Source organism: Nycticebus coucang, chromosome 24, assembly GCF_027406575.1.
Source record: "Nycticebus coucang isolate mNycCou1 chromosome 24, mNycCou1.pri, whole genome shotgun sequence".
In the NCBI taxonomy this organism is placed as follows: domain Eukaryota; kingdom Metazoa; phylum Chordata; class Mammalia; order Primates; family Lorisidae; genus Nycticebus; species Nycticebus coucang.
The window spans coordinates 29,152,238-29,170,037 of record NC_069803.1 but is presented as its reverse complement, the minus strand read 5'-3'; the positions used below and the strand labels follow the sequence as shown (position 1 = coordinate 29,170,037).

At 43.5% G+C, this 17,800-nt stretch overlaps 1 protein-coding gene across 1 annotated transcript in view; it reads left to right on the top strand.

Moving 5' to 3' along the window:
• The first annotated feature begins 6,034 nt into the window (after positions 1-6,034).
• The window catches only part of XKR6 (XK related 6), a 205,414-nt gene continuing 193,648 nt past the window's right edge, over positions 6,035-17,800 (top strand). The window contains exon 1 of the mRNA XM_053578447.1: positions 6,035-7,880. Coding sequence (XP_053434422.1) covers positions 7,114-7,880 — 767 coding nt within the window. The 5' untranslated portion in view covers positions 6,035-7,113. The remainder of the gene's footprint in view (positions 7,881-17,800) is intronic.

The following is a 17,800-nucleotide window of genomic DNA, read 5'->3' as shown; positions in this document are numbered from 1 at the left end:
TGGAGCTATGGTGGACTAAAGTCCCAAAATGGGCACACTCCCCATCTGGCTCTGTCTTTTCTCTCTTATCTCCAGTCAAGGGCTCTTTGTCCACAGGTGCTCTTATCATTGGTCATTTTGAATCAAGCTGGAGAAGGTGGGCATGAGTTTTTACAGGAGCAGAAGCAAGCATTAGTTTCCAGCTCCCAGGAAGTTAAGGTTCTACAAATTCCTAACAGCTGAGTCATCATGGGGAGGACTTTGTAGGTGTGTCCTTGGGGCTTCCTGTGAGATGACTTTTGCTCTCTCAGACCTTACTTTTCCCAGGTATCTTCTATCAGTACCATATTCATGTAAGGTAATAGGAAAAACTGTGCAAGTTGGCACATAGGGAAGCACATGGGAATTTTCTGTACTATCTGCTCCACTTTTCTGTAAATCTAAAGCTCTTCTAAGAATTAGTCTATTATTAAAATGCAGAAAGAAAAAAAAGATTGTCATTAGCTTTGGGAGGCAAGAGCATTTATGCAATTATTTGTTCTGTAGGGTGCTTAGAACAGTCCTGTGTGTATTACAGCTGCCCAGCACCTACATGTTCAATGGAATCAGTCAGAGGGGTATCTGCATAAACTAAAAAGTTGGAGACACTTTTCCAGAAAGACAAAGGCCCAAGTTAACAAAGTTCCCTGCCCTGACTCATTCCACCTCTGACCTCCCCCTCTGCTCAGGATTTTTGCATAAAGCACTTGACCCTTGATCACATTCAGTTATGCACGTTCCTTCACCCAGCTTTTCTGATGGCAAAGGCTCTCACCAACCTCCACCACCAAGACCAACTTTCTAGGCTCCTATCCGTCTCATCTTTCCTCTCCAGCCTCACCACTTGTTCACACAAACTCTGGTCCTGTCGTAAGCCTGACTGAAGCCCCTGCAGATCCCTGTCTCACACCTACCCTCTCCTGGTCTGGATCCTTTCTGCCCACTGCCCTAACATTTTGGTGAACTCTCTTTCCCCATGATGCCTTCTTCAACTCTTCCCACTCCCCTCCCTACGTCCTCTAATTCTTTTACACTTGAAGTAAAATAAAAGATCCTCAGCATGTCTTGCATCTCACTGCCTTGGACCCCTGCCTCTGGCTGCTCATGATGCCACACGATTGCTTCCCACAGGCCCTGGTGCTGTGACTGCCATTCCCTGCTACACCCCTACATCTCCCCCAGACATTGATTATCTTTCTTTAGTTTCTGCCCTTGTTCACACCATTTCTCTCCACCACGACTGCCACCCTACAGGTAGTCATTTTATTTTGATTCTTGGTTAGTTTTCCCGTGTTGTTATATGCAAATAGATAACCTTATTTTCCCTCTTTCTTACAGAAAATGCAGCATACTCTGCATTGCATCTTGCTCTTTGGTTTAACAAATCACCCTGAAACTCTTATGTCACTAGGAGGAAAATTATCATTTATCAACGTCACTGGATCTTATTGTTGTGTGGATGTACCATCATTTATTTAACAAGTTCTCCTTTGGGTGGACACTTGAATTTTTTCCCTCCTTTTTTCCTTGGTATCATAATAACCACGGCTACCATGACCTTGCGTACTTGTCATTTCTGACAGGTGCATATTTATTTATAAGATAAAGTCCCAGGAAAGGAACTACTGTTTCAGAGGGTTAGGTACGAAATACATAAAATTACATTGGTAATTTTGATAAATAGTGCCAAACTCCCTTCCATAGAGATTGTACCTTTCTGTACCACCAGAAACAAGGTGTGAGAGTGCTTGCTAACATTTCAATTCTTAATATCAAATGTAGAAATGTAGCTTCTAGGGTAGTTCTATTGGAGAACTCTACAGTACTCAAAGAAGTCCTATTTCCATGGAAGTCAGTAAGAGACAAGGCACAGAATTGATGAAGATGACATCCAGCTACTGTGTGAAGCTTTACATGCTTTCAAAATAAGAAAATCTTGTGAAAAATGTATGAGGAAGCCCCTGTATAAAGTTTTTGCTGAGGCCCACCCCCATATTGGAATCTGAATTTTCTGTTTCTTAGATGAGTATCAGCATTATAACAGGGTCCTACCTGTAGCTAAAATGTAACTCTGGCTCGTTCAGAGGTGCAATAGCTGAGTGCCCTAAGGCAATGGTAGAGTAAACAGCACAGGCTTTGGAGTTACACTTGCCTGCATTCTAATCCATAGCTCCCTGCTTCCGAAGGCTGTGACTCTGGGCAAGTCATTTGGCAGAACTGAAGCTATTTTTTGAGACAGAGTCTCACTCTGGCACCCTGAGTAGTGTGCATCACAGCAACCTCAAAGTCTTGGGCTCAAGCGACCTACCTCTTGCCTCAGCCTCCCAAGTAGCTGGAACTACAGGCACCCACCACAACATCCAGCTACTTTTTCTAGTTTTAGCAGGGAGGGGGGTGTCTAGCTTTTGCTCAGACAATCCACCAGCCTCAGCCTCCCAGAATGCTAAGATTACAGGTGTGAGCCACCATGCCTGGCCTAAGGCTGGCTGTAAGGCCATTAAAATGGGAATATTAGAGGTGTAATACCTCTAATCCTAGCACTCTGGGAGATTGAGGCTTGAAGATCCCTTGAGCTCAGGAGTTTAAGATCAGCCTGAGCAAGAGCGAGATCCTGTCTCTACTAAAAATGGAAAAAAATTAGCCAGATGTGGTGGCCTATGCTGTAGTCCCAGCTACATGGGAGGTTGAGACACAAAGATGGCTTGAACCCAGGAGCTCGAGGTTGCAGTGAGCTAGGCTGATGCCACTGCACTGCACTAGAGGTTAGGTGAGAGAGACTCTGTCTCAAAAAAAAAAAAAAAAAGAAATAAAAAAAGAAGACAGTAATGCCCATGCCTTTTGGGACTGTTGTTAAGACTAAAAGGAAACATGATCGGGAGGCTATTTAACCCATAATAGCATTCAACATTAGCTTTCCCCTTTTGCCTTTCTGAAAATAGCAAGAAAATTGGGAAGAAAAACCCTAAGAGCTTCTCAACAGTTGAAATTTATGTCATAACTTTCTTATGTTAAAGTTTTCTTACTTCATTACTATACATGTAAACCCAACGTGGTCTGTTGTTTGGCTTCTTGACTTACATGAGAGTGGAAGTACAGGGCCAAAGTGGTTAACTGACTGAACTACAAAAAGCAGAAATTTAAATAAATTGTTATAAAAAACCCCAGCACTACCACAGCCAACACTGCCAAGTAGGCCTGGGTGAGCACACAGATAATCAGAGCCTCTTACAGATAAGCCCACCTTCATGTCAAGCAATCAGAAAAGTTTCACTGCCTGCTGCGTTGGCCAGTGGGCAATGTATTTCTATTTATTTCGCTCACTCTGTTTAAGTTTGGAGGTTATCTCTATAACACATAAATACATTTTATAAAGATTTGCATAGTAAAATGTAAAATACAATTTTTTTGGCACTTGAAAAGTTAAATTTTGGTTACATGAAGAATTAATTTCATTAAATAATTTAAATTTTCCCTTGTTAACCAATATTAACCACAGCGTCTACTATGTGCTAAGTGTTGGACTTACTTGGAACACTTAATTGGCTCAAAAATTCTATAAAAAAAGTTCCATTCTTATTAGCACAGTCCAGTCCAAGTTTGTTAACCTTTCAGTGAGTATTCAGGACAGATTTTATCATCACTCTAAATGATCTTAAGTTTAGTACCTTCTGGGTTCTATAATGTATCCCTCTTCCAAAGAAGGCAGAATAAAATTGTTGAAACAATAAATGTAAAGTTGAAATCATTTGATGAGTCTGTGAATCTTATATATCTACTTGAAACTTCAATTGTAATAACGCTTTTTTTTTTGTAGAGACAGAGTCTCACTGTACCGCCCTCGGTAGAGTGCCATGGCGTCACACAGCTCACAGCAACCTCTAACTCTTGGGCTTACATGATTCTCTTGCCTCAGCCTCCCGAGCAGCTGGGACTATAGGCACCCACCACAACGCCTGGCTATTTTTCTTTTTGTTGTTGCCGTTTGGCCCGGGCTGGGTTTGAACCCGCCACCCTTGGCATATGGGGCCGGCGCCCTACTCACTGAGCCACAGGCGCCGCCCTGTAATAACGCTTTTGACTCATAAATGCATTTGTCAAACTTACACAGTGAGTGTAATTTACTTAGCTCATTTCACTACCAGATCATGATCTTTCAGGGCACAGAGAAACAAGCATCGTGAATATGCCATTACTGCCTGCTCTCGTATCTCATTCAATAGCTTCACAGCTTAGATAGAAAAATATTTTTTAAAGCACAAATTAATTACACCTATTTCCTAGAAGTATTTAAATGCTCTTTTATATGTGTATAAGAGATACCAAATCTACTTAATGGATTTAAGTAGATATATGTTGGTACTACGCAAATATAGTAACAATAATGGTAATAAAAATAATCACAGAAGTTATCATTTATTTAGTGCTTTTAAGTAGATATATGTTGGTACTATGCAAATATAGTAACAATAATGGTAACAAAAATAATCACAGAAGTTATCGTTTATTGCTTACTACCTATCAGAAATCATGTTAAGAGGTTTGAATAGATTACCACCTTTAATCTGGCCAGAAACTTTTCAAAGGAGGCACTGGTGTTATTTCTATTACATAAAGGTAGAAACTGAAGTTTGAAGAGGTTATCTTGCTTACATTATTCATGCTATTATTTTAGTGGAACTGGGGTCCAAACCAGGCCAATCCTACTCTTACACTTCTGCCATCTATGGTGTTATCCATTTATATTCAATAAAGAAACAGAATCCCCCCCCGTCCATATGCTGAAAGACTCTTTATATACTAGTTATAAATTTTACTATCATAGGAAGAAAATTAAACCATAGTATGAAATAAATAATACAGTTATGTGACTTGTTTCTAAAAGTGGTTGGAATCACTCCCCCATCCCACATCTGAGCTAAAAATTCTCTGAGTACTTTTCCCAAAGTCTTTAGAAGTTTCACCTTGGCACATATACTTGTAAAAAGTTGTGTCTTAAAATGCAGTATACTTTCCTCAGGTGAGGTGGCTTACACCTGTAATCTTAGCATTCGGGAAGGCTGAGAAGAGAGGATCACTTGAGCTCAAGAGTTTGAGATAAGCCTGACCAAGAGTGAGATCCTGTCTCTAATAAAAATTAAAAAAAAAAAAAAAAAGCCCAACTATATGGGCATGGTGGTGGACCTGTAGTCCTAGCTACTCCTGAGGCTGAGGCAAGAGGATTATTTAATTAATTAATTAATTAATTAATTTTTTTCTTTTGGCCGGGGCTGGGTTTGAACCCGCCACCTCCGGCATATGGGACCAGCGCCCTACTCCTTGAGCCACAGGCGCCACCCGAGGCAAGAGGATTATTGAGCCCAGGAGTTTGAGGTTGCTGTGAGCTAGGATGCCATAGCCTCTAGCCTGGGGTAACAGGGTGAGACTCTGTCTGAAAAAAAAAAAAAAAAAAAAAGTAGCATCCCCCCATCTTGCCCTGACACTCCCAAAACTTAACTAGGTGCTATAGTGTTAAGTATTACATACACCAAGGTAACTACTGAAGTTGTCAGAGACATCTTCTTCCAGAGAACCTCAGTGCCATACAAATATTACCTTACTTGTCCCCTTAACATTCTAAAGACATTTATTGGCACTAGAAGAGTTTACTGAAGGGAGAAGTAGATAGAATAAGAAAAATGAGTCCAAAAAATCTAGGAAGGTCAACAAGAGAAAATCCAGGGTTTTTCTTTCTGTCTTTTTAAACTTTGAAATGTTCATTTCACCTGACCAGTAATAACTGTAACCATATACCTTGATTTGGCTTCAAACACACTTGCACTGGAAGATCATTGTAATTCAAATCCATTCAGTGCTGCTTCACTTTTGTAATTTGTCAGCTAAGTTTAAGTAGTGTATTCTGCACCTATTTTTAATGATATAGCACGTTGATAACATTTTCACTCATTTAAAGCCATGTTTACTGACAGACTTAGCACCAAAACAATTCTGAAAGGCACACTTTATACACTTACATAGCTCGAACAAGTAATTGATACAAGTTAAGCCCTGGATAGTTCTGAATTTTCCCAATTAAGGTCACAGAGTTTTTAAATTGCACACTTTTAAAAAAGTTGTTAGAAATATAATTTGATAGTGCAGAAATGAAACTCAAGGTCATAATATTCAATCCTCGCTCCAATATTTAAGCCACAGCCAGGCTGATTTTTAACTGGAGTTTTCTTAATAGAGTGATGGAAACTTTGTTGCAAAATATGTTAAAGTTGTCAGTGACAAGAAAATGAGGGAGTAAACAGAGGTAAGAGAGGAGGAGAGGTGTCTAAAGTGAAGTGAGAATCAGTAAGTTGTTTGTGGGAATCTAAACCCATATGTACTTTTTAGAGACCCTCAAAATAAGGTAGGAATATGAGAGAGATTTAAAAGAAAAAAAGAAAAGAAACAGCCAAAGAGGTGAGACACAGCCATTTAGATTGTGGGGGGGAGAGGTTGTCTAACTACACAATGAGGTCATCCTATCTCCCGGAAGTGACACGTAATCACCTGCTTTGCACTAGCTCCACCCCTTCCCTTAGAGGTCCCGCCCCTCCGCCAGCAGCCGGGAGGGTGTTAGGGGGCGTTTCTCCAGGAGGAAAGCTGTGAGCTGCGACGCTGAGGAAGGGGACCCCAAAACGTCTGGCACTGCCCCCTCCAGGGATCATTTTGGACCGCGTCACTCGGCCCAGCGGGATTCTGAAACGCTGAGGGGTCAACCTGATGGGTTTCGGGGTCAACGGAAGAGGGGAAGGGGAGCCCTGGCGGGGAGAACCCCCCGGCCCCCCGCCCAGCAGCTGAGGCACAGGAGGGCGGCCATCTTGGCCGGGAGGGTAGGGCTGGGGAGCTGCGGGCGCCGTGCGATTGGGGGGCTCGCCCGGAAGTGACGCCGACTACCCGGAAGCGGAGGGGGTTCCCTGGCCCACTCCCCCCTCGTTCGTTTGCTCCCCCGCTTCCTCCCCGCCCCCCTTCCTCTCCATTCGTTTCCCCCCCTCCCCGTTCCCTGCCTTCCTCCCCCCCCCAGCCCGGCCCTCCCCCCCCACCTCCGGAGCTGGGAAGAGAGTCAAGATGGCGGCGAAATCCGATGGCGGTGGCGTGGGGGTGGGCTTCGCCCAGCTGCACAACCTGGACGAGGCGGTGGGCAGCGGCGGCGAGGAGGACGGGGAGCCCGGGGGAGGCGGCTGCGGCGGCGGCGGCGACGGCAGCGAGCCCGGCGAGAGCAGCTCGCTGCACATCTGCCACTGCTGCAACACCTCCTCGTGCTACTGGGGCTGCCGCTCCGCCTGCCTGCGCTCCCTCCTGGGCAGGAAGCCGCGCCGCAGCGCCGCCGCCGCCGACGGGGGGGACCAGCCGCTGCAGCCTCCCGCGGCCGCCGGCGCCGACCGCCGCCCCCCGACGCCCTCGGCCGCGCGACCGCCGCTGCCGCCGCCGCAGGTGGAGCGGCCGTGGCTCGACTGCCTGTGGATCGTGCTGGCGCTGCTGGTCTTCTTCGGGGACGTGGGCACCGACCTGTGGCTGGCGCTCGACTACTACCGCAAGGGGGACTACGGCTTCTTCGGGCTGACCCTCTTCTTCGTGCTGGTGCCGTCGCTGCTGGTGCAGAGCCTGAGCTTCCGCTGGTTCGTGCAGGACTACACGGGCGGCGGGCTGGGCGCCGTGGAAGGGCTCAGCAGCCGGGGCCCCCCCATGATGGGGGCCGGCTACGGCCACGGCGCGGCCCGCGGCGGTCCGGGCGCGGGGGGCTCGGCCACGCCGGGGGCGCAGCGCCTGTGCCGCCTCTCCGTGTGGATCTGGCAGTCGGTCATCCACCTGCTGCAGATGGGGCAGGTGTGGAGGTAAGAGCGCTGCGGGGGTGGGGGCGGGGGTGGCGGGCCGGCCCTGCGCTGGGCCCCTGCGCCCTCCTGGCGCCGCGCGGTGCTACCCCTCGGACGGGCCCGGCCACGCACTTCCCCTGGCGTCTCAAAAAGACCATCGCTTGCTGTGGCTCTCTGGCCACGCCTTTTGGCCCGGGGAGGCCCGGGTCCTGCTGTTTGACTCTCTCTGTCCCTGGTTCGCACTCTGGACTGAGACCCCGCCTCATCTTTTCCCCTCCTCTCTGCAGACCTCTGTATCCCTGTCGTCCCTTTCCCCCGTTTCCCAAGGTAACCAGCCGCTAGCGCCTTTTATCTGCACCCCAGTTCGCGTCCTGGGGCGGGGGTGGTGGTGAGAACCTTCCGCCAGTCGGTTTACGCTCGGTTTTGTCCCCCGGTGAGACATCGTGCCCCCTAACCCCGTTTTCTCTCTGCAGTGGCCTGTATGGGGCCCTGTGGAGAAACCCTGGCCGCCTCTCTTGAGCCGTCCTTTATTCCACGCCCCCCACTCCCGCAACCCCAGCCCCTGCGATTGACTCCAGACTTCTACCCTCTTTGAAGGAAAAATGACTTTTTTGCTGGATTAGACGTGCCCTTTTAGTTGACAGGTGAAAATTGGATAATATGTGGTGGGTGCAAGCATTTGGTGTTGTTAACTCTTCACCACTAGAAAACCAATTAGCCACCTGGACCACTTGCAGATGCTCTTTTTTGCCAGGAGCCTTAACTGACTACCTCACTGGCTAAACTAAGGAAATGATCCCATGAAAACCTTAGTAAATCTGTGCCCACCAACTTCAATCAGTTTGAGTGTATTATGGAAGGAAGGGAGTTGTAGGTGAGAGCATTTGCAAAAGAAAAAACTGTTACCATAGATAAATTACTCAAGAACAAGCTCTTCCAGTAGGTTGCTTCTGTGAGAGGACATTTTGCCTTGACTGCCCCTGAGTCCTAGGCCCAGTGGATTTCAGGCACTCAGCATTTCAGGTAATTGAGGTATACTCAGATTACCTGAAATGAAGTTCATTATCCTTGGAATGGTTTGTCCACATTTCTTAGAATTTATTTAAATAGGAACATTTCAGAAAGTATGAGATTGAATTAAATTTTGAGAGTGAATGGGAGAACCTTGTGCTCCACAGTTTGAATGCAAATTCAGGACAGGGGAAGTGAGGGTGGTTCTTGAGTTTCCCCATCTTCCTAGAGTTGTTTACTGGTGTTTCTAGGTTGAACCAAGAACCTTTTTTTTAGCTGCATTTGTCTGCAGATTTTTTGTTTCCTGCTGATACATTTTTAAGAAAAAAGGGAAAAAATGGAAAAAGTGCTATTGATTAACTTTTAGCTGTTGTGAGCATAACTTGGAGGCAAATAAAATTTTGTAATATGATTTGAGTTTGAGACCTAAATGCATAAACATCCCTAACGTTCACATCCATACTGAATCAGGTGTAAGGGTGTTTGATATTTGGGGACACCTTTTTTTGGTTTCTGGCTGGTAAGATGCAAATAATGAAGGGGAAGAGAGAAAGTATGGGGAAGAGAGAGGTTTTGAAATACTAGTGGAATTTAAGGCCATGTATGTAACAACTAGGCTTCTGTTGAACAAGCTGAAGTCACCTATGTCCGTGTGTTAAACTTCTAAGCATGGGTACTTAGAAAACTGTTGGTGTCAGGTTAAAATTCCTGAGAGAATTGTTTCTAATGGAATCTGTCATAGGCATTTATTAGTAGTAAGCTTTCAGGACTTGAAATCGGAGGTCAGTTTCACAATCTTTTTAGGCAGAACAAATCCTCCCTTGCCCCCAAATTCACCTAAACTTTAATTCTATTTGGGCAATGTAGAAGTCCAGATTTTGGGCCAAAGTAAAAAGTACATTTTAAGTGTATCATTTATAGCTTTTGTAGTTTTTGTAAGGGAGTATATATATTTTTTCTGATCTTCATTTAACTTCTAAGATCTGCGGTGAGATATAGTATATATATATATATATTTAAAAGATGCTTGTGATTTTTGTCTAATTTTTAAAAGTCCTTTTAGAATATACTACTAGATATTTCATAAAGTTAAGGTATTAAAAGACATGATAATTCAGTTAAGTTATTTCTTCTAACATGGCTGTACATCAAAACCAGTATTTACTGAAGAAGAATTTTATTTATCTTTTTCCAGTAGGCTGGTTTCGACTCCAAAAGCTCTCTGAATACCTGCTAGGCATGTTGCTTGCATGGAAATCATTCATATGTAAAAACTTCAGAGAAAGGTTTTTATTCTTTTCTTGTTTTAATCTCTTGGCAAACAATTGCTTGTCAGTATGTATAAACATATGTCTTCTCTGCTTTTACTGCAGGTCTTTTGGGGTTGTAGTTCCCTTAATCATATTTGCTATTTAAACTTTGCTAATTTCATGTGGTCACATGACAAAGATTAAAGTAGGAATTATATCACTTGGGTCACATTTCTAAGAAAAGATTTCAGTTGAAGTTGTATGTTGTCTGCACTGATTCCATTAAAACATGAATACCTGTCTTCACATGCCTTTCTTTTTTTTTTTAAACATAAACTTATTTGACTTTTATTTGGACAAAGCACAATGCCTTTTTAAGATAATTTAGTTTCCTTGGACATTAAGGTTGTGGTGCGCTTCTGTGGATATGCAACTACTTGTATTTTTTACCAAATGACTTTACAGGATTTAAGGAAATATTTTTGGCTGGGCTGGAGTTGGAGCTGGAAGAGTGACTGTCTGTAGAGTGGTTTGGTATCCTGAGCCTGCTTTTGCAGAGCACTCTTGTGTGATTAAGGTCTGTTTAATGCGTGCTGTACCCTCACTAACTGGTAAACATGTAACTTACTAGATGGTATCCTTTGCTCTGTTGTTGGATGCTTTTTCCAGGGATAACAGGCATGAGTCACTCATGCCAGGACTATGACTCACATCAGGCTTCACTTTAGTATAATGTTAATAGAAAGTGAGATGTTTTCTTGGATGGTTTGCTGTTAGGAACAGGTGGTTCAGTTTGCCTATTGCACTGTCAGGGGTAAATTTCTCCTTCAGCTGTGGCCCTGCCTTTGCTGCCATGCCGCCTTTACAGGTGCTTGGTGTACAGTCAGTGCTCCTCAGCACAGCGTGGGTCTTTAACATTTCATCAGATGTCATGATGTCACGGCCAAGTCATTTCTCCCAATTATTATGTGTGTGCACCCTTCTCTTTTAGAGTAAAAGAAGATTTTACTTAACATTCTTTAGAGTTATTTCCCATTTTTAAGGTGAGGATCAACTGCCCATTATTTTGTGGGATGGGGTAGTGTTGTCTTCAGGTAGAAAAAATGTGCCTTCCCATTTCATAATGGGACCATCAACTTGAAACTTTGCAGACTTCGAAAGCATTGCTTTAACACCTGCTTCCCCACTCCCTGCTCCATTTTGAGACTTTGGTATAACATAGGTTCACAGCTCTCTACATATCCAGCCTCCTTCTATACCCCTATATCTGGGGTGCTTAGTATATTATGGTTTTTTGTTCCTATTGACTATTTTAGAACATTACCTGATTCTCGCTGAGAGTAAAATATAGTGCAGCTTATAAAGGAATAAGGTACCTGGGACTTGTTGGGACTCCTAGGGCAGACAGGACCTAGGCGGCCATGGTTTCAGAAGCTCCACTTAAGTAGCCAGGCTCAATGAACACGGGTTGCAAGCTTATTCCATGTGGAGATGGACATTGGATTTGGGAGAGGAATGATCTGATATTACGAAGTTTGTTCCCTGAACGGGACGGTAACAAAGTGACTTGGAAACATGAGCGTCTGAAAGCAGTTGGGGCATCTCGATGGTCCGTGTTTTCTATTTCCTTGAACCCAAGCATGAATCTCGTTCTAAAAGGATTCTCAAATTCAAAGCAGTTGTCTATAAATGTAGCCCACTTCTTTTCCTTTTATGGGATGTAAATGATACTTTCGTGATTGTGTTGTCCGTAAAATGTATAATAATTCTGTTTAATTTTGGAATTATTCTATTAAGGAGGTTTGAGGAAACATAACTGAGATTACAAATGATGTTGGATGAAGTGATGTGTAATGTTCCTCTAGTTCTAAGATTTTGTAATTTAAGAATGGAAATGTTACCTTACGAACAAGGAAACTTGTTTGTCTAGGGCCCAGGGTACCAGTCATAGACACACAAAGAGACTGGGTGCATACCTTTGTGAGTGTGGGAAGAAAACTTTCTATGATCTGCTCATCGCAGGGTTGTGATAACGTCAGATTGTATTATAACTTAATAAGTGTTGTTCATAAACTTAATGAAATTATGGTTTAAAAGCAGCTTAATGGTTTCTTTGTTTTGGGATGGGGTCTTTGCCCAGGCTGGAGTGCAGGGGCAGCATCATAGCTCATTACAACCTCCAACTCGTGGCCTGGAGGGATCCTCCTGCCTCAGTCTCCTGAGCGGCTGGGACTACAGATATGAACAACCATGCCTGGTCTCGGTGGGGTTTTTTTGAGGGGAAACTTAGAGTGGAATTGAGCCAGAAAAAGTATAGTCAAAACAACTTTGAAGAAAAAGAGAACCATTGAGACTTGCCTTGTCAGAAAGTACATGTGCTGTGATAAGTGGACCCTTGTGCTGCTGGCAGAAGAATTAAGCGAGTAGGTAGTGAAGGGGAATAAAGAATCTGGAAATAAACTGATAGATTATAGGTGGCATTTCTAGTCCACGAATGGAAAAAGATTTTTTAACAGATGATACTGGTGCAGTTGACTATCTAATTGTGCCTCTTAGAAACCTGTAAAGCACAGGTTCTACAGAATTAACGATGTAAACGTAACATATTTAGCTGTAAAAACATTAGAAGAAAATGTAGAATGATAAATTTTTTTATAACCTTGTGGTGGGCAAGAGCTTTGGTACCATTAAGGAAAAAGGGGTAGATTTAATCACATCAATTTTCTCCTCTGATTTATGCTCCTTCCTCGTCCCACCTGAAAAAATCTAGAAATAATACATGGTTAGCTGTGGGGGTTGGAAGGATAAATTGAGACTGAGATACTTTTTCAAGGAGAATGAATGGGAAGAGAACATCTCTGAAGATTATTTCTTTCTTTTTCTTCTTCTTTTTTTTTTTTTGCGAACACTAACAGTAAAAACTTGACATTTATGGTGAATTTTCAAGGGAAGGATGACAAAGTGGCTTTAGAGTAGAACTCAACTAGTGATGTGGACATAGTATTTTCAGAATGACCCAGAAACACAGCATCAAAATTATAGAAGTCGAGCATTCCTGAAATCTAGTCCAGAAATCAATCACAACTAGAGGTTCTGCTCTCCGTGGCTGACCACTCCCCTGCCCTGACTACCTGTTTTCATACACGAGACAAGCACTACACGTGTGCATCAGTACAGTGGGCCTCGTTCCCTGTGTTGACCACCTCCAGTTTCTTACCGTCCCTTGGGCAGTCAAGTTCCAGAGATTCCACTGTATCTCATTCTTAATGTTAAAACTTGTAGCAGATTAGACTTTCCAAGAAACTTGTTATGCTGATTTTATCAGCTAATTTTGTAAATTTGCATTTTCAGCTAAAAATGGAACTGTATTTTAAAGTGGTCTCTTTTTTTCAGTAATCTGATATTTTAAGCTCAAGCAATGCATGTATCTATTTAAGCCATATATTTTGGAGGTTTTTCTGAATTGTTTACCAAGATTAATTTCTTTTTGGGGGGTAAGAATCTCAAAATTGCTTAGTGCAATTTATTATTTGGTATGTGTTTTGAAAAGTTCATTTGTAATTTTTTTTTTTTTTTTTTAAGATAGCTTCATGTTTAGGAACTAATTCTGTTAAGTGCATTTTTTCTTTCTTAGCTTAAGGTATAGATTCTTTTGTGGCTCCAGTTGAATTTTTAGTAAAGTTGGGATTTGTTTAGAGGATTCATTGACTATTGTGACAATGACATTAATGTAGTTCTACATACAATTCAACATTAGATTTTATATATGTCTCTTATGGGTAGATCTTGGTGTGTTGTTTTATTTTAATATAGCTTAAAACATACCACGGTACCCTAACCTAGCAGTCCCAACCTTTTTGGCACCAGGGAGTGGTTTCGTGGAAGGAAGACAGTTTTTCCACGGCTTGGGGGGCCTGGGGAGGGAACGGGAGACAGAAGTCAGGTGTTGATGAAGGCTATGGGGTGTGGCTGCAAATACAGATGAAGCTTTGCTCACCTCATGCTGGGTGGGGATACGTTCCTAACAGGCCACAGAACAGAACCTTTCTGACACCAGGGATCAGTTTCATGGCAGATAGTTTTTCCGTGGACAGTGGGAGGGAAGGACAGGAGTGGGTGCTCAGGCTCTGATGCCGTGAGGCCCAGTTCCTGACAGGCCACAGACTGGTACCAGGGGTTGGGGACTGCACCCCTCAGGTATTTTGCCTTTTGCTAACAAAGAATTTCTTGTTTATTTCTTTTCTCTTGATACATCAAACAAGTGGTTTTTAAAATTTTCTTTTGCATACAGTCTTTCTGTCTTGTTTAAACACGAGGAAGCTATTTCTGTTTTATCTTGGTCATTAACAGAGTACGGATTGTGCTTATCATTCATTTCTAGGGAGAAATTAGAATATTCAGTTTTCAGGAAGGTAAATACAACAGTTTTGAAGAAGAATACAGTTTTCTTCATAGCACTTTGGAAAAGAGGTAGAGTTGTTAATGTTTGTTTGCAACGACCACTTGCTCTCAAAGAACCGTAGGTCCCTGAAGCAGAGGCTTTTTCTGTCTTATTATGCTCCTTTTTCATTCCATCTGCAATATACCAGGCAGGTGGAGAAAGGCAGCAAATTTTCCCTATGGCTTGGGAAGCTGCCAATCAAACAGACGGGTGGGGACATGCAGAGCCCGGCCCTCAGAGGGCAGACACGCTCTCCTCTCCCTTCAGGAGAGCCCACAGGGCAGGTAACATGCAGCCTCCAGGCCTTACTGCGGACTGAAGGAATCAGAGCCTCAGGGAGTTGGCCAGGGAATGTGTATTTTCTGTTTAATCTTTATCATGGAAGCTTTTAAGCATGCAGAGAAAATGCAGACTAGTAAAGTGAACATTTATTACCAGTCACCTGGCTTTAGTAGTTGGTAATATAGATATATTTGTGTGTGTGTTTAGCATATATCAGGACATCGCACCTCTGTAAATACTTCTCCTCAAATACAAAGTATTTAGAATAGTTCTACAAAGCTGCAATACCATTATCCCACCTTAGAAAAACTTAACAATATTTCTGTAATTATTCATCCTTAAATCTTTAAGATCATCCATTAGCTCCTTCGTATTCAAATTTGTCCAGTTGTCCCCTATAGTTTCCTTTATAGTTTTTTTTCCCTCCTGTGCAAACAGGGATTTAATAACAATTCATGCATCACATTTAAGTTCCTGTAACTCTAGCACAATCCTCCTCCCCCCTTTTTTCCTCATGCCATTGACCTTTCTGGTAGAGTCCAGGCCGGTTCTTCTGCATCTCATATTTTGGATTCCCTCATGTCATCTGTCCTCTCTATGTCTGGTAAACTTGAAGTTGCATGGAAGGGCTGGATTATATTACGGCCACAAATTTTTGTCTAAAGTACTGCTTTCTGCTTCGTGTTCACATCATATCAATAAACACTTTATACTTACTTTCTCCTGCTGTGAGTGATGCTAAGTTTTATCTCCTGGTTAAAGTGTGACTGCCAAGATTTCTTAGGAAGGAACATTTTTTCCCCTTTGTGATCAGAAATACCTCACGGGAGTCATACTTTGGCAAGGTGTCAATGTCATGGTTCCTAAAATCCTTATAGTTTTAGCATCCATTGAGAATCCTTGCCTGAATCAACTATAAAATTGTTGGTGGAGAATGGTATTTGTGTTTTAAACAAGCTCCCTAATAATTCTCACCCTCTCTAAGGTTTAATAGCCATTGCTGTGCTGGAACTGGGACCTGAAGAATTTACAAAAAAAAAATCTGTCCTAAGAAGTGAGTCTGAATCTAGGTACTGGTAGGTTTTGAATGAGTTTTGGTAAACAGTTAATGATGATAAGGTTTGTTTTGGTTTTTGAGGAGCCGTGATAAATACAGCACTCTCTCCAGGACCTGTGTTCCTAGGTTAGGGTTAGAAGAGGACAGATATGTGATAACTCGGAGGAACTAAGCTGAGCGCTACTGATCGTCAGAATGTGTGACTAAAATTTAAAAAGAGGGGACATTACTGAGGAGGAAAGGGAACTGTATTGAAAGTTCTGTTACGTATATTGTCTCATTCAGTTTTCACCAGTGTTTTGTGCCCATTTTGCAGATGAAGAAGTAAGTTTAGAGGAGTGAAGTAACCTGTGGAACTGGTCGCTGGTGGAGAGGAAGGCTGTGAATGGGACAGTGGGACCTTACTGCTGGCAGCGGAGGTCCCATTGTCTGTGTCAGGAGTGCTTCTCACTGCTGGGAGTCCTGCTGACCGAGCCGGGGGGCAAACAGAATTACTTTGCTTTATTTGGGGACTTTGCTGTTTCGGTTTATTGACGATGGAAGGAATGATATTCTTGAACCCCTGGGGTTTCCCGGCGTACTTGAGACCTCCGGTTTCTAGTTTAATGTACTAAGCTGCACAGAAATTAGAGTAGGTTTATAGCTTGTAGTGGATTGTGACTGAGCGTGGGATTGAGAGGCCGAGGGATGCCGCTGGGTCTGAGTTTAGGCCTTTCTATTCATGCTTCCCTCTGTCCTCTGTCTGGTGCTAGTGGCACCTCCCCACCCTGTGACCTTCAGAGAGGAGGTGTAGGTTCCACCGTGCCCTCCAGTTTTCGTCTAAAAGCTGCACCCGTGCGTCAGTTCTCTGTCGACCTGTTGGAAACACTGACAACAGCGGGTCTGTCCTCGAGGTGGGAGAGTAGTTGCTTCCAAGCCTTTGCTGTGCACTGGAATCACCTGGGAAGTCAAGTATTTGGGATCCACCATTGGAGATGATGTTCCAGGAGGTCTGGGATGGGCTCAGGAATGCATGGAGTTGAAAAGCCTGAGTTTTTTTTTTTTTTTTTAGACAGAGCCTTAAGCTGTCGCCCTGGGATAGTGTGCTGTGGCATCACAGCTCACAGCAACCTCCAGCTCCTAGGCTCAAGCGATTCTCCTGCCTCTGCCTCCCAAGTAGCTGGGACTACAGGCACCCGCCACAGGTCCTGGCTATTTTTGTTGCAGCCGTCATTATTGGTTGGTGGGCCCGGCTTCAAACCCACCAGCTCAGGTGTATGTGGCTGGTGCCTTAGCTGCTTGAGCCACAGGTGCCGAGCCAAAAGCCTGGGTTTTGTGAAGATCCCCAAGCAGTGCCCAGATGAATGAGCAGCACAGTCGATTCCTACCAGTGTCTACAGAAATCATTCTGCAGGAGAAGGAGCATGTGCTAGACACTCTGGAGTTTTTGGTAAACCCAAGCTCCAGGCGTCTTCCATATAGAGGGGTGGCGTGGGCAGAAGAAGCTCTGTAGGTGATTTAATGGGGCCAGGAGTATAAGCAGTGATAGGAACTTTGAACTAGAGTAGGTTGGTGAGAGTGCGTGTTCATCAATTGCTGTTGCCGTGTGCTATGCCTAAGATTTAGAGTACCGTGAAGATGTGTGGCATTAAAATTATAGGACGTAACTGAATATTCCTTTGACTCTAGAGCTTCTTTTGGAAGTTTGAATACTCCAAGGTCATGATGAACACAAATGATCACTGTTGGTGCTCAGAAGTGCCAGGTTAAAGGCCTTTTATTGCGCTTGGAAAATTGATATTCAATCCAGGGTAAATTTTCTGTCTCACATTTTCAGAAATGTTGTATTTGTTGAAATCAGTGCCAAGGATAGGATTCCTAAAAAGAAAGTGGTGAATGAAAGGGAAGAAGTAACCTAATA